Genomic DNA, 20,677 nt, shown 5'->3' with positions numbered 1-20,677 from the left:
AGAGGAGATACTGAGATGAGTTTTGGCAACTGATTGATGATGGGAATGTTGTATAATAATAAAAATCACCTGTCAGGTCCCTCTCTCTATTTACATGTATGTCTTAGAAATTTACCATTGTGCTGTTGTTGAGGTCCATGGGAAAGGCAAGTAGAGGAATGATCCTGAAACATTGCTACCAGGTATGAGAGACAAGGTGGCCACAGGTGTGCTATATCACAATGATCTTTAAGCTTTTTCTCAAACAATACTTTTCAAGGTTCCATTCAACAGATCCCATAACAAAATGTCTTTTGTACCACCAAGAACATTATCAGTAGATTTGGGGGCTTGCTAAACATTTAAACCAAAAGCTGTCATGTTCTTTTCTTATACTCAACAGTTAGTAAACATTTTGTAAGTGCCTCCTCTGTGCTGGATGCTGTGCTAGGCACTGGGGACTCCTAAAGAGGAAAAGATAGTCACTGACCTCGAGGAGTGCACAACCCTGAGCGAGACAACAAGCAAAGAAATGTGTACAAACAAGCCACATACAAGAAATATCAATCAATAAGCTGTATTCCCTTAAATCTTGAGGACCCATTCCATATCCCTCCATTACTTGTATTAAAGTCATATCAGAGGATGAAGATTTATGTTTTTAAAATAAGCTTTTTGGTGGCCACTGCTATTATTTTCATTGAGATGTTTCTCAAAGGTCATTTAATAATTCTGCCTCAAAATGAAGCTAGTATAGAGCAAGAGTCACTTGAACATTTAGTAATTTTTCAATTGTCCTTGTGGTGAATGACTTTATTTCTATAATGGGGAAATGACTGATGGTCATTTAATCATTGTATTAGACTGTTGATAGTGCAGCCTAGTAGTAGCTCACTGAAGTCTACTTCAACAGCCTAAACTATGATTCACTCAAGGAACAAAGCTGCCATGTGCTCCTGCTAGTCAGAATGCATTCACTGCTTAAAAAATATTCTGAGCTCAGAAGGATAGACTAGCAGGTGATTGGTTCAGATTCTTTTCAGTATTAAAAAAAAAAGTTTCCCCCTTGAAATTTCTTTATGTTTCACTCTTTAGATTTGTAAAGTTGTATGCCCTCAAATTTAGACTGTATTAGAAATGTACTTAGCTTAAAATATAGTGGAATATTACATGTAAAAGAAGAGATATTGAAAGTAGGATTACTATTTAGTGCACCCATATAGGTAAGCCAACAACAAATGAGATGCCTCTTTTTTATGACAAGAGAAGGAACTGACAGATGTTTTTCCAATTCCAGAATGCTGCTAACAAATTCAAAAGAAGTGTTTTTCAACATTATGGAAGTTTATTCGTGTGCTGGTATCACTTGAGATGGTATCACATATAGCAACAATGATAAAAAGCAGTTTGTATTTATATGGTGGACTTGGAGGGGCAGCTTGGTGGATAGAGTACCAGGCCTGGTGCCAGGAAAAGTCACCTTCCTGATTTCAAATCAGGTGTCAGACACTTAGTAGTTGTGTGACCCTGGGCAAGTATCTTAACCCTCTTGGCCTCATCTGTAAAATGAGCTGGGGAAGGAAATGGCAAATCACTCCAGTATCTTTGCCAAGAAAATCCCAAATGGGGTCATGAAAGTCAGACATGACTGAAACAACTGAACAACGATGATAACAAAAGTGGACTTGAAATATGGGAAACCTGAATTAGAATCCTGCCTCAGACACTTACCAGCTGTGTGGCCCAGGGCAAGTCACCTAGCCTCTGTCTGCCTTTGTTTCCTTATCTGTGAATGTGATAATCAAAGGACTTACCTCATTAAGGTCCTTGTGAGGTTCAAATGATATAACGCTTGAACAGCATTTTCATACTTGAAGCATTAGGTAAATATTGAGTCTGGAGTAATTTGATTCTCACCAAAGCCCTGGTGACTTCAGTAATACAAGTTTTATTTCCATTTTACAGCTAGAGGACATCTAGTAGGTCAAAAGAGGTTAATCATATACTAGTTAGTATAGTATAGGTCACACTAGCTGGCAGATAGCAGAGCTGACAGTGCAACCCAGCTTCTCTGATTCCAAGGCCCGATACTCCTCTCATTGTACCATGCTGCACGGCTGAGAATAATTTCCACTTTGTTTCTGCTGCCTTTATGGTCTTTTTGTTATTGTGTTTCTTAATAGGAGCAAACTCTTAAAGAAAATGGAATTTTAGTGGAACAATAACGACATTACTGTAGAAACTATTCCCCTTTCTGTTTGGATTTCTTTTTTCCGGAGGACATTTTAAACTTTTCATAACCCTGCACATGTAGCTTCTAATTTTTTCTTTAGGGGCAAAGCGCTCATCAAATCGTCACATTATTTTTTCTTCTGATCTGTAGCTAAGATGTTGATCTCCTTGTGGTAGGACTCATGGCTTGTCAAGCTAAACCATTCAGGAGGTTAAGATCTACCTTTGTGCCCCTTACTCATAGGCCATTCAGTTGGGGGACTTTTTCTCAATCGCTGCACCATTTTAACCAGGACAAAAGGAGATGAAAAATACACAATTTGTATTGTAACAATTTGTCCAAGTGCAATTATGCTCTATAGCCTTGGAATAGTTTTAGCAGCAGTTAAATGCACCCACTTTTGAAAAAAAGTCTTTTTTGATTTGAACCTTTTAATAAATAATATATGTTTGAAAACTCCAACTGCTGGTTCAGGTGATTATTGGTAATTTGTTAGAATCTTTATCATTTGGCTGGGGGTTGGGAAGAAAGCAATTGTCCTAATTTTAAATAATGTAATGATTTTAAAACTACAAAGACACTGATTTGTCTGTGAGTATCACAGAACACTATTTAATAGTATTAAAAGCCAAAAATCTCTCACTCGGTAATTTGTGCTTATGATGAAGAGGCAAAAAAAGAGGCACTGCAGGGAGGAAAAAAGGTACAGACAGGATGAACAATTAGGAATTGGATTTTTTCTTACTTGGATTTTTCACCCAGCTTAAGTAAAAACAGAGAATGTGAACATTTCCAGGCTGAGTTCTTGTAAATGAAAAGAAAGGAATAACCAACATCTTCCTCCAAGTATGCTACTACTCACCTCCATCTACCCAGCCCTCCTGGGACACAAAAATCTTGAGTATGGCTATATTGGTATGTTTGTTTTGTATCATGACTTGAGAAATATTTGGATCTCTCAAGGCAGTGATCTTTACAGAGAGATTAATAGAACATAAGCGCTTACATATATATGGGGTGTGCCGTGCACTACTGCTAAGTGCTGGGAATAAAAATACAGGCAAAAACAGATAGTCTCTGCTCTCAAGCAGCTTACTCTCTAATGGGAGAGAACAATGCGTCAAAGGGAGCTGAAGGGGTGAAGAGAAGTACTCCAGTAACAGATGAGAATTCAGGAAGTAATTCAGGGAGTCCTGGGTCCATCAACTTTGGAGTTAGAACGGCTGGTATTGGTATTTCCCAAATGGAGGTTCTGGGTATAAACTCAGTAGTCAGAGAAGGATACCAGGGGAATAGTACAGAGATTTCGGGTCAGAGTTTGTGGTGACCCTTTTCGTGAGAGGAGCTCTGGCTTTCCTGAGGACTGAGGTATAGGTAGATAAGTATGAGCTTCAGTCTTGTTGGGAAGGAATTAAGAGATTGCCTGCCTGAGTGCTAGATTTGGAACTAGGAGACAATTGGGTTTGAATTCCACTTTCAACTCTTCCCAGCTCTGTGACTCTGGCCATTTTCCTCAGATGGGCAGTTTCCTGATCTTTGAAATGAGAATAATTATATCCCTTGAATTTGACTCACATCATTATTATGAGGATCAAATGAAATAATACAAGTCACATGCTTTGTTGTTCTTAAAGTACTAAATAATTGCCAGCTGTTATGCATACTCTCTTTGCGGTGTTGAGCAAGTAAATTAACCTCCCTCGACCTCAGCTCCCTCATCTGTAAAATGAGGGCATTTGTTTAGATGATCTGCAAGGTCTCTTCCACGTTCAAACTTAGGATTCTAAACTTATTAGTTCAATTCGACCAGTGTTTACTGCCTGTTCTTTCCATTTACATTGTTGTAACCATTCTTTATATTATTATCTTGCCTTTGCTTACTTCATCCTCCATCAGTTCATGTAAGTCTTTTCACGTTTCTCCATATTTATCATTTTTGTTCCTTCTTAAAGCACAGTCACATTTCATTACATTCAGGTACCATGGTTTGTTTAGCTATTTCCCAAATGATAAACAACTGCTTTGTTTCCAATTCTTTGCTATCACTAAAAATGTTATTATAAATATTTTGGCATAAGTGGGAATTTTTTTTTCCTTCTCTATGACCTCTTTGGGGTCTATGCCTGGTGGTAGAATATCTGTTTCAAAGGATGTGAGCGTTTCAGTTCCTTTATTTGCCTAATTCCAAGTTGTTTTCCAAAACTGTTGTACTGATTTACAACTTCACCAACAAATCACAAAGTGCTTCTTAAAGAAATAAAAAATGACTTAAATAGCTGGAAATATACTAGATACTCATGGCTGGGCCATACCAATGCAATACTAACACATATTTTATATATATGTGTGTGTGTATACACACACACACACACACACACACACACACACATACATATATATAATAAAATAACAATAATCTCAAAGTTAATTTATAGTTTTAATACTATGCTATTCAAATTATCAAAGGGGTATTTAAGAGAACCTGATAAAATATTTAAAAAATCACTAAGAAAACTGCATTTGGACAAACAAAAGATCTAAATATCAAGGGAAATAATGAAAAATATGAAATAGTAAAAAAAGGTAGGAATAAAGGAAGAATAACACTTTCTGTGCTTGAGCTACATTATAAAGCAGCAATCATAAAAAACATTTGCATTGGTTTAAAAATAGAGAAGTAGATCAATGGAAAGACTCAACGAAGGAGAACTGGAAAGAAACATTGGGACTCAACTGAGTGATAAACCTGAAAGCATAGATCACTTTTATTTTTTTAAAGCTCCACAATTGATAACAACTGTCAGGAAAAGTAGAAAGCAGTCTGGCAGAAATTAGACCAACATTTTACATTGTATTCCACAAGACATTAAAAATGGATATGCGACCTTATATTAAAAATCATAGTTTAAAAAAATTCGAAAGAAAGTAGATCATATATCTTTCACAGCTATGGTAGGGAATGAATTTTTAACTAAACAAGGAATAGAGGCAATTACAAAAAATAAAATAGATAACTTTGAGTACATGAAAATGAAAAAGTGTACAAACTAAATTAATGCACCTACATAAGAAGGGATGTGGTAGAATGGGGAGAAAAAATCTTTGTATTAGATTTCTTAGATAAGGGTTTGGTATCCAAGATACATAGACAACTAATAAGAGAAGTTTGATTGTCCTACTTGCCATGTGGACATATTTGAAAACCATGCCAAATTTTACTCTTTATAAGGGGGATAACTAGGCATACATTACTCTCTAATTATACCTACCGTGACCCATGTGCTAGAAGTATACTTTTGTCCTTGAAGAACATTTTTAACGTATTTAGTTATCATCAGAACTGCTGAACTGTTACCTGGCTCTGACCTGTCTTGTCCCACCTCTGTGTATTTGTAGGACCACTCTCCACTTCTGGAATCTATTGCCTCCTTGACTCTCCCCATTAAGTTCCTTTTCTTCAAAGGTTGAACTCAGTTGCCACCTCTCTGAATCCTGGTGTTCTCAAGATGAAGGTGTCCTCTCCCTTGTTAAATTTTCCTTAGAACACTTTGTTTGGTTTTCTCCTTTGCCCTGTTGTACTCTTTAATTTTGTACTGGACTTACCTGGGCATATGTCAGACTTCCAACTCCACTAGAATGTAAGTTCCTTAAGGTCAGGAGGCCTTTAATTTTTGAATTGTACATCAAGTATATGATTCTGCCCCCAAAACCTTTTTACGTCCTAGAAAACAACTATGATTATTATAAAAATTGTTGAATTAGGGGTTAAGAAACAGGCATTCCAGTTCCAGTTATGCCAGTGTATGACCCACACTGGTCAGGTAACTTCTCTGAGCCTCGGTTTCCTCAGTTGTAAAATGCGAGCATTAGACTAGATGATCTCTGAACCATTTTCGTTACAGTTTTGGTTCTATGATCCTTTAGAGCTTTAAACAGGATTCTGATTCTGAATAAGAATTGACATTGTGCTTCTTAAGAACTGAGTTTTAAATTTCCATTCAATGTGCTTAGTACTAATCCTGGAAGCATTTCAGGAAATTCTATTAAAGGCAAGGAAAGAATCCTACACTGGAATGTTGTAAATTATCATTCAGTCCTCTTTATTATCTCCCTGACAAATGACTGCTACTGTTTTGAAGGTACATTAGGAGATTACTTTATAGAAGTGAGCTTTGTGAATGCAACTTGCCTCTGGCTGCCATTTACAACTGTTCAGTTTCCATTTTTCCACATCCACTTTTGGCTAGACAAGGATATTTAGCAGCATCGTCTGGGTAGCCCATCATGTCTACTCAATGAATCAGTCAGTCAGGAAGGCCATAAAAGTGATGTGGCTTCCCTACCACCACCACCCAGTCCCCTCGGAGACTTACGGCTTCTGGGACAAAACCTTCATCATCCCCAGAAATGAAGAGCCCCAAACATTGCTTGCACTGTAATTGCCGTACTTGACAGCCGCATTCTGAATCATCCTTTTTTCCATGGTACAGTGCAATGTTAGAATCTAATTTATCACTTTCTTCTCACGGGAATAATAATAATAGTGACTTAACATTTATATAGCACTTTAAGGTTGGCAAAAACCCTTTCCTCACAACAACCTTATAAGGAGATATTGTTATGATTACCATTTTGCAGGTGAGAAAACTGAGATGCAGAGTAGTTAGATGATTGACTTGTCCATGATTGTATAGCTAATAAGAATAAAAGGAAGGAGTTAAACAAAGGTTTCCTGATTCCATGTCTATCATTTTATCAGCTACATCATTGGTAGATGGGTGGGGTGGGAGAGGTAAGACAGGGAAAGGGGGGGGAGAGAGAGAGAGAGAGAATGAGAATGAGAATATTTTAGATATTTTCTTTCAACAACTCTTTTGTACCCTTAATTGAGAGTCCTTTGGCCATATGCTCGGTTTCCCACTATGTCTTCCAGTTGCTTTAAGACACTTATGTAACCCCCAAAACTCCATTCTCTAGCACATGGATGGGAACCTAGGTTGAGGCAAGCTCATGTGGGAGAGATTTCTGAAGATTTCCATAGGGTTGGAAGACTTTGATTCCTTTCTCTCTCAACCTTTACTCCTCACCCTCTGCCATAGAAAATAAATACATAGCTTGTCTTTGCCTTGGCTATTCTTATGCCTGGAATGGACCCTCTCCCTACCTCTGCTGCTTAGAATCCCTAGTTTCCATCAAAGCTCAGCTGGAGTACCACCTCTTAAATGGGGCCTTTTCTGATCCTTTCAGCGGCTAGTGGACCGATCCCTCAAATTGCCTTGCATTTGCTTTATACATACTCACATGTACATGTTACATATACTTTTCATGGTGTCTCCTCCTTAAGAATATAAGTTCCTTGAAGGCAGGCATTGCTTAATTTTTGTCTTTATATCCTCAATACATAGCACAGTCCCTGGCACACAGAAAGTGCTTAATAAATGCATTTTGATTGCTTTATTGTGGATCCCATTGACAAATGATGCAAAGTCCAGGCACACACCCAAGCTGATCAGGGGAGAGTTGTGAACTGGAGGGATTCTGATATCATCAAGGTTATAGGATCTGATTCATCACCACAGGGCTTCTGAAAGTGTAGAAGTTGGGGACTACTTTTCAAGGCATCATTTAAAATAATTGGCTTTCTAAGACTTTACATGGCACCTGAGGGAGCTCTCAAGATGAACATTTTTATTCTTCACCCCTGTCCCTTACAAGAATACAGGAATACTCTTATTGAGAGTGATAAAACATTGAAGGCCTATGAATTCAAGTGGGCAGGAGGCGTTATTGCTATATGTAAAATGGTATGAATGCATTTTTTTTTGTTTTTATGGTTAATATAATAAATGTGCCATAAGTGTATTCAGGGATGGCAAGCCTTTCACGAAAGACATTATAGTTATTTCCTATGTCTTCTTTTAGATTTTGCTATAACTAGTTAAACTTTGAAACTGCCTAAGAAATTGTTTCAGAGTTAACACTGCACCCCTGGGAGAAGAATGGAATCTCATCTTTTTTCCATACAGCTAACAAAAAAATTTCCCTCTAATTTCAGAGGGCAATGATGTCACCAGCTAATGAGCAAAATATTTCTTACTAAATCGACTTGAATCCTTTCCTGACTTCTTTGTGAAAAAACACAATGTGTTTCAGATTTTGTATAGTTACTTCTGGCAGCTTATAAACACGTTTTCAGCAATACTAATTTACTTAAATAGGAGGGCTAATTTTTCTTGTAAACATCAAGCATCATACATTAATCCTATTACTGTTCCTGGAAAGCCCCTGCTGTGGTAGTATGCTATAGTACTGACAAATCAGTTTGGGAAAACCGTAACATTCCCATGTTTTTGAGACCTAGTCATGCAGCGAGGCAGAAGCCAATATATTGCCCCCAAGGTAGGGAGTGACCTTGGATGGGAAATCACTCCTTTGGAGCATTGGAGATTAGGCATGTTGGAGAGGTTATGAAATCGATCTTGGAGCAAAAAAGGAAGGCCACAAGGAGGCTGTTGATTAATGTCACATGCTATTTACCAAGGACAATAACATCAGCAATTGTACGTCATTGTATGTCTGGTTAGCTTTGTATTTTGCTTTTGGTCAATAGGAGAAAATGCTCAGAATGTGGGGAATTCAGGGTCACCTGTACATTGGTGCCACTTATCTTCCTATTTCACTTGTTTTTACTTTTGCTTAGTGATGCTATTCTGAATCCCCATTCCTTAGTTGAGTTAAGGACACAAATGGGAGCTTGATTAATGGTTAACCTAGACAGATACAAATGAAACTCTTAGGCTTTATTTTTTAAAATGTTTTATTAATGCAATTTTTTTTACATCCTAATTACTTCCCACTTTGCCCTGCCTACTACCTTCTCTCATTACAACAATAAAAGCCGTAATAATCTTGACTAACAGTACACCACCACTGTACTGAAAAGAAGCATGCTATGTTTGGTTTCTTTCTACTGCATTATACCTTTCTTATTTTGGAAACTCTTGGTTTAGATCCCTTGGGCCACTTTCTAACTCTCAGCTTTTCAAAAGTTTCTCAGGGCAGTAACCCAAGAGGTATACTTGCCTACTGTGCTGAGCCTTTACTACCATTTTGTCACTGAGGTGTGGAAATTGAAGCTTTCTATCCTTTGAAAGTTGTGGGTTAGAAGTGGAACATAGGATACATTATTCGACTTGGTGTTGGTAAGACCTGCTTAGAATTCTGTATCAACCACTTATTTTTTTCCTATTTTATTTATTTTTATTTTATTAATTTATTTTTAGTTTTCAATATTCACTTCCATAAGCTTTTGAGTTTTAAATTTTCTCCCCCTCCCTCCCCACCTGCCTCCCCAAGATGGCATGCAATCTGATATAGGCTCTACATATACATTTCTATTAAACATTTTCACGTTAGTCATGTTGTAAAGAAGAATTAGAATAGGAGGTACCATAAGAAAAAGAAACAAAACGGAAGAGAAAAAAACAAAAAGCAAATAGTGTGCTTTGATCTGCATTCCAACTCCATAGTTCTTTCTCTGAATTTAGATAGCATTTTCTATCATGAAACTTTTGGAGATGTCTTAGATCCTTGCATTGCTAAGAAGAGCTAAGTCTATCAAACTTAGTCATCGTGCAGTGTGGCTCTTACTGTGTACAACGTTTTCTTGGTTCTGTTCTCTTCACTCAGCATCAGTCCATATAAGTCTTTCCAGGTTTTTCTGAAGTCCATGTGCTCATCATTTCTTATAGCACAATAATATTGTATTACATTCATATACCACAACTTGTTCAGCCATTCCCCACTTAATGGGCATCCCCTCAATTTCCAATTCTTTGCCACAACAGAAAGAGCTGCTATAAATATTTTTGTACATGTGGGTCTTTTCCCAATTTTATGGTCTTTTTGTGATACAGCCCTAGAAGTGCTATTGCTGGGTAGGGTGCGCACATTTTTATCGCCCTTTGGGCATAGTTCCAAATTGCTCTCCAAAACTCCAAAATGGTTGGATTAGTTCACAACTCCACCAACAATACATTAATGTTCCAATTTTCCCAAATCTTCTCCAACATTTATCATTTTCCTGTTTTGTCATGTTGACCAATCTGATAGGTGTGATGTGGTACCTCAGAGTTGTTTTGATTTGCATTTCTTTAATTAATAGTGTGTATCAACCACTTATGGAGACAGAGGGAAGGGGAGGGAGAGAGAGAGAGAGAGAGAGAGAGAGAGAGAGAGAGAAGAAGAAGAAGAAAGATAAAAGAAAAAGAGAGATGGAGATTGATTGATCAATCCTGGGCTTATCACAACCTCTTCAATCCTCAGGTTTCCTATCTATAAAATGAGAGAAGCTGAACTTGGTAGCATTTAAGATCCCTTCTAGATCTAAATCTGGCATTCTATAGGACTTCATACTCTCTCGCTGTTCTCTTCCTGTTTTATGTCTGTGACTTCCACCTTCCATTCTGATTGTCCTCTGTATTGTTAGGTTCCCAACCCAGACCTTCACTGAATTTCCCACAGAAATACTTTTAGCTAGTTACGGTTCTATTGGTATTTAATGTATGTTGGAATGGGGGGTAGGGGAGTGTCAAAAACCTGGTAATGATGGGGTGCTAATGATGGACCCCTAAAGGGCCCTGGACTTTCCCATGTGGTCCAGGTCCCTGGCATTCACTTGGAGCACCCAGCCCTTCTGAGTCCTTCTCTGTTACCTCTCAGTCACCCCAGGCTACTTGGCCACTTCTAGATCACAACCAGATCTTCCTACATCTTCTGTGTAAAAGGTCCATCTTGCCTCTATTAAAATGCTCAGATTCCTTAAGAGTCTGGCCTGTTTGTTAATACAAGTGTTACAATGCTTGGATTCTTAAAATCATGCCCAACTCAATTGGTGTTTTAATAAACTTTTTCTCTGACTGAAAGAAGGCTTGAATCGAATTCATTCAAGGCAGGACCCGCATCTTTTGCCTGTGAATTTTGGGGTTCCTAGTACCCCTAGACTGTAACAATGCCTCTAGACTCCAACCAAGCCTTCAGTCCTACAGATCCCAAACCTGTGTGCTTATATATAATACTTCAAAGGTGAGGAGATGAATTGTCCCCTGCTCCTTCATTCCACATAAAATATGACTGAACATATTTCAAAACTTCAATTAGTCTAATGAACCACTTATAAGACCTCATCAAATGCATACTGTTGAAGGACTTGCTCCAGAGTTTTTAATCTTCATTTGCTTTGATGTAGGAAATATGCATCTATCCCTCCTATATCCATAGAATCATTGATACACCGGCATTTTGTGGGCATGTTCCCAAAGATGCAGTATGAATAAACATGCAGTATGAAATAATAGAGTACCGGATAAGACCAGATACCCCAAGACTTGCAAGTCAGATTTCTTGAGCATGCTGTGCTCACTGAAAGTGGCCTTATATGTCTGACTTTGGTACCTGTTACTTAACTATATTCCAAACTTATTTGAGTTTATATTCAAGGGTTCTTAACTTGAGTTCCATGAATTTAAAAAAAAAAATTTTTTTTTTTTTTGCAATTGGGGTTAAGTGACTTGCCCAGGGTCACACAACTAGTAAGTGTCAAGTGTTTGGTCTGAGGCAGGATTTGAACTCAGGTCCTCCTGACTTTAGGGCCGTTGCTCTATCCACTGCACCACCTAGCTGCCCCTTTAATATTTTGATAATTGCATTTCAACATAATTTGGTTTCCATTGTAATACCACATATTTTATTTCATTTTGATTAACATTGAAACCGAGTTTCCTTATCTAACCCAGGCTATAAGTGCAGCAGTCACTCATGGGCCTGATCCCACTGAAGACTGGTACAAAAGCTTTCACCTTCTCTGTTTTTCTGACCTGGGTATTTTCCCCCTACTGAGGCAGCCTGGTGACCTTCAGCTCCTAAAGGCTTATCATATTAGTGACAGACTCAGTGTAGACAAGTAATCAGCTTAACCTGTTGCAGTTCAGAACTCCCATACTCAAAAGATCCAACAGCTCCACAGAGGTGTACCCCTCCGCCTGGTCTGTTTTATTTAATGCATTTAAAAACATTGTTCTGAGAAGGGGCTGATAGGTTTCAACAGACTACCAAAGGGGTTCATGAAGCACAAAAAAGATGAAGAACTCCTGACTTAGAACTTGTTTGAAAACTGATTGTTCAAATCCTTTGGCCACTTACTTAACACATTGGTTTTCAACAGTGCCTAAACACAAGAGATATCCTTACCTACAATGGTGCGCTTGAGCATAGTTCCTGTCACATAGTAAACACTTAATAAATGTTTCATCTCTCTCTCTGTCTCTCCTCTCTCTCTCTGTGTTTCTCTCTCTCTCTCTCTGTCTCTCTCTCATTGTGGGGCAGGCTTTCTCCATGATAATGATTAAACTTATCCAGGATTGCTTAAAAACTTGTAAAATATTCCCTGAAACTCTGCCAGTAAGTACAATGCAAACTAAGAATTTTTTGTTGTATAGCACACTCCAGAGAGTAACTTAGGAGTGATGGGTATGGGATTATGAGAGAGAAGCTTTGCAGGTGGGATCAACTACTTGCTTGACTGAAAGAGTCCAGTTCTGTGTAGTAGTTAAAAATCTTTTAATGCTTTCTGTGTAATTAAAGTCAGTAAGATTTTATGTGGCTTTTACTGGTGAAAGTTCAGTTCTGTCTTGTTTATACCATTTTCTGTTAAAATAACAGCATGTGCCTGGGTCTCCCTGGGGACCTTTGAGAAAATGAACTGACAGTCTTGTGACACAGGCCTCATGTGCATGGTTCACCATGGAAAGAGAGCTCAGCTGGGCTGAAATTATGATCAGAAGAATTAGAGAGTGTCTATGGAACCAAAGGAGGTTAAACCACCTAAGTTATTTTTTATTGTAGTTAAAACAGAAAGTGTGGGTGAGTGCCTGGAGGTGTAGGGAAAGGTATGAAAAAGAAACAGCTTCCCAGGGAAACCAAAATCATAAGTTTTAATTTTGGCCCTCTTAAAAATAACCTAGAAAGCATCTATTTTCAATAGTGGTGACTCCCTTACAGGGGGTTCTTTGGGGAGGAATGTTTGAAAAGGGGATCTTTTTTTAAAGCTGAGCTGTATTTCCTTTATGCCCTGGCCTCACGATCTTCTTTTTTTTTTTTTTTTTTGAGTCAGTCCTAATCCTGGATCCTGGATCCACACACATTCTCTATTTCTTCTTCTTTTCTTTTACTGAAATTCCATAGACAGTAATTAAGGAACTAGAGGCCAGCAAGAGGTCATTGAGCCTTCGTCAGTGAAAACAGGGATTGTTTGCCATTGACAACACTCCCTTTTTTCCTTGTGGTGAATAGAAGATTTGCTTAGAGCTGATGACTTATGCCTTTCTTACAAGTTATGCAGTTAGCAAGTAACAGGGGAATCAGTTAGGGAACAGAAAGAAGCTAATTGAACCCAGGATCTTCCCCCCCCCTTTTTTTTTCTTTCTTCATCTTAAACTGTGACACTGGAGCCTATTTGATAATGTAATTTGTGAGTGAGGCAGGTTCACCGAGTGCCTAATCTTCTGTTTGAGACTGTGGACCTGACAGAACAGAAATTAAGAAATACTTGGACTTGGGGAGGGGGGTGGGTGGGAGCAGGGGAGACTTCCAGATCTGTGCTTCAGGCCTACTAAATGCCTAAGCCGGTAAGTCTTTAATTGTGTGGCATGAAATGAAAAGATATGCTTCTTATCTCTGTGAGAGAAAAAGCTTCCTGATTGCTTTACCTCAGGCCACTCTTTTCTTTGTCTATTCTCCTTTATTCTGTTATTTTCAGGGAATTGCTACTGTCTCCAGTTTCCTCTATCCTAACCTTCTTTTCCTAGTAGATTTATGTGTAACTGATTTAGGGTGATGTTTTTGTTGTTGGTTAGCTAACTGTGAGGATTATTTTGAGTAAAGACAGAAAGTACACGTAAACTTTGGCAAACTGGGAAATGCTTCTTAATTTTGAAGGCACTGAAAGATTAGGATTTGTTCATAGCTTTTGATTAAAATTGTAAATTAATTTTGTTTCTTAGAACTTCCTTTTGTCTTTTTATCCCTAGCCCTAGCAAAGTGGGTGGCACATAGGAGGCACTTAAAAATGCTACTTGATCAATTGCTTATATTAAGATTTACCCAAGTGTTTGAAATGTATATCTGATTTGTAGTATTTCCTTTTTTTCTTTTAATTGCTGTTGAAAGTAAAATATCAGGCTTAAAAGTCATTTCCAAGATGTTAGTTCAGAAATTCTTAATTTTCTTTCTTTCTTTCTTTCTTTCTTTCTTTCTTTCTTTCTTTCTTTCTTTCCTTCTTTCCTTCTTTCCTTCTTTCCTTCTTTCCTTCTTTCCTTCTTTCCTTCTTTCCTTCCTTCCTTCCTTCCTTCCTTCCTTCCTTCCTTCCTTCCTTCCTTCCTTCTTGTGGATCCTAGTGACAATTTAATGAAGTCCCTGGGTCTCTTCTCAGCACATTCTTTTAGAGGCATAAAATTTAACATATAGAATTACAGAAGATGTCACTAATATTGAAAGAATCAATTATCTTGTTATCAGAATATTTTTTACAAACGTCTTCACAGAGCCCAAGTTAAGAACCTTGTTTTCAGTATTTTGTAGAGTTTTTTCCCCCCATTCTAGACCTAGAGATTAAGTGAATTTGACCTTGTAGGAAAGATAGCAAGCTCAGAAGTTACATTGCAGCCAAGGATATCCTTGCGGTCCCCATCTGTCATGGCGGTTCTCCGGAGGAGCAGGAGTTGCTACTTCCAGGGTCATTTCCACATCTGTTATAGAGCATTCTCTATATACATGAGTAGAGCTATGTGCCTGTAGTTTGGAAGAAGGCATTTTCTGTGGTATAGTGGTTGCAGGAATCATTTAACATCACTTGGAGTAAAGACACTATTACCAACCCTGGCAGCAACGGGCCAGAGTTGAGCAGTTAGTGGGATGGGACCACTTTTAGTTTATTCCGTCCTCCCAACTTCAGCCTTTACAGATGCTGTTAATTTGGTTCCTGTTTCCCTGTAGTCCTTTATGTGGTTGTGTAATAAAAAGTTCTCCAAGCTGGCTCAATGTCTTTGCTATTAGAACATTGCAGATGTGTCAAGGATGCACTTGTTCCAAATGAAGCAAAGAAGGAAGGAGGCCCCGCCCTCCTCTGCCTGCCAAATCGGCCCCTTAGGTTCCTCATTCAACGCCCTGGCCCCTTGAATGGCGTGCTATCTCTTTAAAGCAACTAGTTTTGTGTATTGGCTTGGTCAATTTGTTATGGTTTAAAACTGTGGAGCCAGCTGTCTGCAATCTGATGTAATGTTGCTATGGAAACTAGAAATGAAACACTTAAGCATTCACCACAGAATTACTACATATAGCATTAGCCAAAATAATTAAAAGTTGAGCCATATGGGCTTTCTGGTGGAAAAATCTGCAGCAGCAAAGCTGGAAAGGAGTTATGTTTCTATTTACAGTGCTGTAAATCCATTTTTTCTCATCATTTAGCATAGGCAAGTTGTTTTTTGAGGAGACAAGAAGTAGAAGATAAAGCTGAACTTTTCAGTTTAGGAACAATGGAACAAAGGCAAAATTCATGGTAATTTAGTAACCAACCTCTTTCATTTTGTCAAGTGGTTATGTTACAGAATATGCCTTCCTCTAACAGTTACAGTTTCAGTATTGAAATTGACATGTGAATATGTCTGTCTACATAGGTATATATTATGTATATGTAATAGGCATGTGTATGTATTTGCATATAGCATTTTTCTTTTCCAACTCTTGTGAAACCTTTCCAACAGAAAGCCATTCATTACCCTTCGCAGATTTTCTTTCATTCCCTAAAAAGTTACTTTGCATAGGCTTTTCCTGTCTGTGGTCATATATTTCCCAAATTAGAAGACACAATGGGAAATAAGCACTATTTTGAGAATAGATGTAAGTCTTCCTGACAAATGCCCATTTTGAAGCAGTTAGGGTAGCTAGGTGGCACAGTGGATAGAGCTCCCAGGAAGACTGTCTTCCTGAGTTCAACTCTGATCTCAGATACTTACTATCTGTGTGACCCAAAGGAAATGACTTAACACTGTTTGCCTTAGTTTCCTCATCTGTAAAATGGATTGGTGAAAGAAATAGCAAATCACTCTAGTATCTGCCAAGAAAACCCCAAATGGGGGGTAACAAAGAGTTGGACATGACTGAAAAATGACTGAACAGCATGGATATAGGGTATATACTTATCTCTTCAATGGAAAAGGTCACCTGTAGTCTTAACTTGGACAGAGATCTGTTCTTAGCTATCTTTGTATGCACTTCAGTGCTAGGTGGAGGACTTTTGCATGCAGTAGGTATTTAATAAATGCTTATAGGATTGGCTTAATATTGAAACTGCTGGGGAGATCACTTCTTTTCTTTCTTTGTTTTTCTTTTTTCCTTTCTTTCTTTCTTTCTTTCTTTCTTTCTTTCTTTCTTTCTTTCTTTCTTTCTTTCTTTCTTTCTTTCTTTCTTTCTTTCTTTCTTTCTTTCTTTCTTTCTTTCTTTCTGTCTTTTTGCAAAGGCAACTTCTAAAATTGTTTTTTTTTTTTTTTAAATCAAGCATTCATTCTCTGAGACCAAATTTTTTTCACTGAGGAGGAAGTGAGAAGTCATCACCTTCCCAGTAAAGAGCATCCCTCGGATTTATTTTGGAGCCAAAGTGACTTGTAAGCTGTCAAGAGAGACCTTTCCAGAAATAAGCCTCTGTCTCTTCCCATTCCCCCCCCCCCCCCCCCCAAATGACTTTGCTTTCATTTAGCATTTCTAATCTCTTGGCTAGCAGGATAGCTGTTCCATAATGAGCATTTCCAGCTGGGTCTATCTTGTCTAGTTTCCAACAGAAAGTTCTTGACTGCCTTGAGTTGAGAGTTGCTATGCCATACACCTCCAGAACCTTCTTTCTCTAAGAAAGTAAAAATAGCATTGGTTCGAAGTCCTAAAGAGCTCAAGTTTCTCAAAAATAGATGGAACATGTGAAAGCAATTAACAAGTACCTGGAATATATTACTTTCCAACAAAATGAAGCTGGGCGTAGGAAACTAGGCCCTCAGAACAGCCATTGCCATTCAATCTGTTGTCATGGTTTAACTATATTTGATTTCTCCTCTGGAGGCTTTGCAGCGATGGCATGCCATTCTAACAGATGCTTTGTGTCAAGAACCAAAGATTGTTTCTATAACTTTCTATATCCTATTGCTTTTTGCCTTTGTTGCTTCACCTTCCAAAAACCTAGATCACAGGTAGTCTCACATCAGTAACCACCTCGAATTATCAGTAACTGTCTTGGCTTGAAACAAACTATAACTATTGCCAATTCACTTTAAACAGATGTGACAAACTTAGTTCACATGTTTATCCCACCTCTCTCCCTCTGTCTGTCAATCTCTCTCTCTCTCTCTCTCTCTCTCTCTCTCTCTCTCTCTCTCTCTCCAGTTTGGTTTCTAATTCTGAACCTTTCTACATTAGAAGAGCTTAACTTTTGTTCTGTATTAAGAAAACAGAGTGCCTGGATAGTTCACATATTGTTGTTTAGTCATTTTTTAAGTTGTGTCCAACTCTTTGTGATCCCATTTTAGGTTTTCTTGGCAGAGATACTTAAGTGGTTTACTATTTCCTCATGCGGCTCATTTTACAGGTGAGGAAACTGAGGCAAACAAGGTTAAGTGACTTACCTAGGGTCACATAGCAAGTAACTGTGTGAGGCCACATTTGAAATCAGGAAGATGATAAATCTTCCTGACTCCAGGTCTGGCACTCTGTCTACTGGGCCACCTAATTGCCCCATTTGCTTCAAAATAAGCATTTGCCAGGAGGACTCATCATATAAGATACAGGCAACTGGATATTTTTAAGGGGGTGATTAATCAGATTATAGGTTAATAATCTATTCTCGCCTAGTTAACCACTTTGTGGCCATTTCACTCACCATTTGCAAATTCAGTCAGCATGAATAAAGGAAATAAAAATTGAAATCAAACTAGTCAATGTTTCTGCTTGTTAGAAATTTTAAAGAAGCTGAACCTATTGGCTTCAGTATGGGTAATATAATTCATTCTCAGTCATGAGACTGGTAGTAATCCAAAATTCACCCATTTCACTGATACAGAAATTGAGGCCAAAATAACCACCATACACCTAGATTCATTCCCAGACCATTCTTTTGTTCATAGTTGGGATGCTGTCAATAAATATGATGATTAATTAATTGTCAAAAGGGACTTATTTCTGGTCATGCAGGATGTCAATGACAGTGAAATACACTACCCTTCCTTTACAGATGTTTCATTCTTCTTCTCTCAGACCATTCTTTGCCAATTGCTGCTTGTCTTTGTTGTTGTTAGCCTTGTGAGTAGTAATTGATAAAATAGTTGGGCAGTTTTGCACATGCCTATTTAGATTTTACTTTTAAAAGTCTTTCCGTTGCACTTAAATGGAAAAGTAAGAGTTGAAAGAGTTACTTGCAAGGAAGTGGAATCAAGATGCCAGCTTGGGGAGGATGTGCAGGATCAGGTGGGCTGGAGCCCAGGCAAAGCCAGTGAGGTATCCTGTGTTTGCGTGCCTTGGTCCAGCTGGGCTCTGCCTTTGCTCTCTTGGAATGCGCTCATGCACTGGGGCCAGTGCTTTGCTGTCATTTTAAGGGAAACTCCTTTCTTTCTTCCTAAGCTTTCTGAGCAGATAGAACAGAGGAAATAACATATTGAATGTGGGAGCTGGCTCGAAAATGAAGCCCTCAGCCCGTTCACAAGGAAAGGATTGTTTTAGCTTGTGTCACTGCTGCTGGAGAGTGAATTTTTTTTGTCTCTGTAATGTTTGATACTTGAGGGAAAACAGCTGGGACTGAGCATACTTGATCCGATGCGAAACGAAATGGGATGCTGGGGAATATGGACTGTACTGTATAGCTGGAAAAGGTCAGAATTTTCCCTTGGTCATTGTTGGAGGAATGCTGGGTCTGTCCTCATGCTAGCCTTCAGAAAGGGGCTGGAAAGGGACGAGGGCTGGCTGCAATGTGGCAGGGTGTTGTTACTCACAGATGGGATACAAGGGCTTTTGCATCTCTTCCTCCTTCCTGCCCGGCTGGTTTTGATTTTCTGGGAGGACTGGAAAAAGTCAACAGATTTTCGGTTGGGGAGAAGTAGTTGGTGACCACGTTCAGCAGCTAGTTCTGACGGGCTAGACAGATGAGTGCCTGACCCAAACCACAGCAGCATAACTGGAATTACAAGAAGAGCCCTGGAGAGGAGAGTCCTGTCTGAGTTACACTAAAAGCGGACATGAAAGTAGTTGAGATCAAATACATGAAACTTAATCCGAGGTCAAGAATGTGTATTTGGGGGCATAGGACCTGATTTTGCACTGAACTAGTCGTTAAGATGGTAGGTGCAGCTTTGTGAAGCCAGTCAATATTCTGTTGTTTTTTAAAGGAACCCTTTACTCGGTACCACAGATTCCTTCACCGAATTGCCTAAATTCAGATGGGTGGTGAGGTGGGGATAAACTGGGATTAAGCCATGAAGCAATTATTTGATTAACTTTTCCTTTGTTTCTTTGCCAGTCAAGAGAACAATCGGATGATGAAACAGAGGAGTCGGTGAAGTTTAAGAGGTTGCATAAGCTGGTAAATTCTACTCGAAGAGTCAGAAAGAAACTCATTAGGGTGGAAGAAATGAAAAAACCCAGCACTGAAGGTAAAGAGCAAACTACACCCTAGTTCTTCCAAAGTAAATCAGATTTTCAATTTAAAGGGCTGCTTTCAAGTAGGAATCCTACTTTGAGCTCTGGGTAAGGGCTAGTGGAAAGAAGTGTGACTACAAGTTACTAAGGCAGTATTCTATAAATAGTCCAATAAGGTATCCTATATGATCAAGTAATTTTTAGGGTACCCATATAGTTTGATAGTGACAAAAGGTGGGATGGTCACTATACACTGATGCCTTTATAGTCCCCATTTTTAAGAGCTGTCGTCAAGGTTGGCACTGCTGTCATTTATTTTTCCATCTGCTTCATACTTTCTTACTATTGCTCTTACATAACGTACTGAGTGTCAAAACTGAGTAAGGTACATCATAAGGAAAAAAGAATGGGCCATGACTCCTGAGCAGTGAACTCAGATCTTAGTTTGACAGACATATCTTGAGCAATAATTTTAGTTGGCAACATAATTGGAGTATCTTTAGTGCTCCTTCAGATTTCCCCTGTGTGATTTGTAGGTTTTACTTTTTTTTTTCTTTTCTTTTCTTTTTTTTTTGGTGGGGGGGGCAAGGCCAGTAAACAAGTTCAGGCTTAAGTTAAGTGGGTCTTTTAAGGATATCGAATTCTAGTGGGCCCTTAAAGGGATCCTGTTGTCCCACTGAGTTTATTAGGTTAAAAAATTAGTAGCTAGGGAGATGTCAGCTTCTGCCATTGTAACAAGTA

General features: G+C 38.5%; 1 protein-coding gene across 4 annotated transcripts in view; it reads left to right on the top strand.

The window, feature by feature from the left end:
* SASH1 (SAM and SH3 domain containing 1) overlaps positions 1-20,677 on the top strand; it is a 400,079-nt gene that overhangs the window by 328,456 nt on the left and 50,946 nt on the right. For 2 of the 4 annotated variants that reach the window (XM_027857970.1, XM_027857973.1), the window contains exon 9: positions 19,818-19,950. In XM_027857970.1, the coding sequence (XP_027713771.1) occupies positions 19,818-19,950 (133 nt within the window). Of the gene's footprint in view, positions 1-13,869; positions 13,897-19,420; positions 19,639-19,817; positions 19,951-20,677 lie in introns of those variants that run through there. The other 2 variants (XM_027857971.1, XM_027857972.1) reach the window with 2 other exon arrangements.

This window comes from Vombatus ursinus, unplaced genomic scaffold, assembly GCF_900497805.2.
Source record: "Vombatus ursinus unplaced genomic scaffold, bare-nosed wombat genome assembly UNPS02012602.1, whole genome shotgun sequence".
Classification (NCBI taxonomy): Eukaryota; Metazoa; Chordata; class Mammalia; order Diprotodontia; family Vombatidae; genus Vombatus; species Vombatus ursinus.
This window is presented reverse-complemented; position numbering and strand designations above follow the sequence as displayed.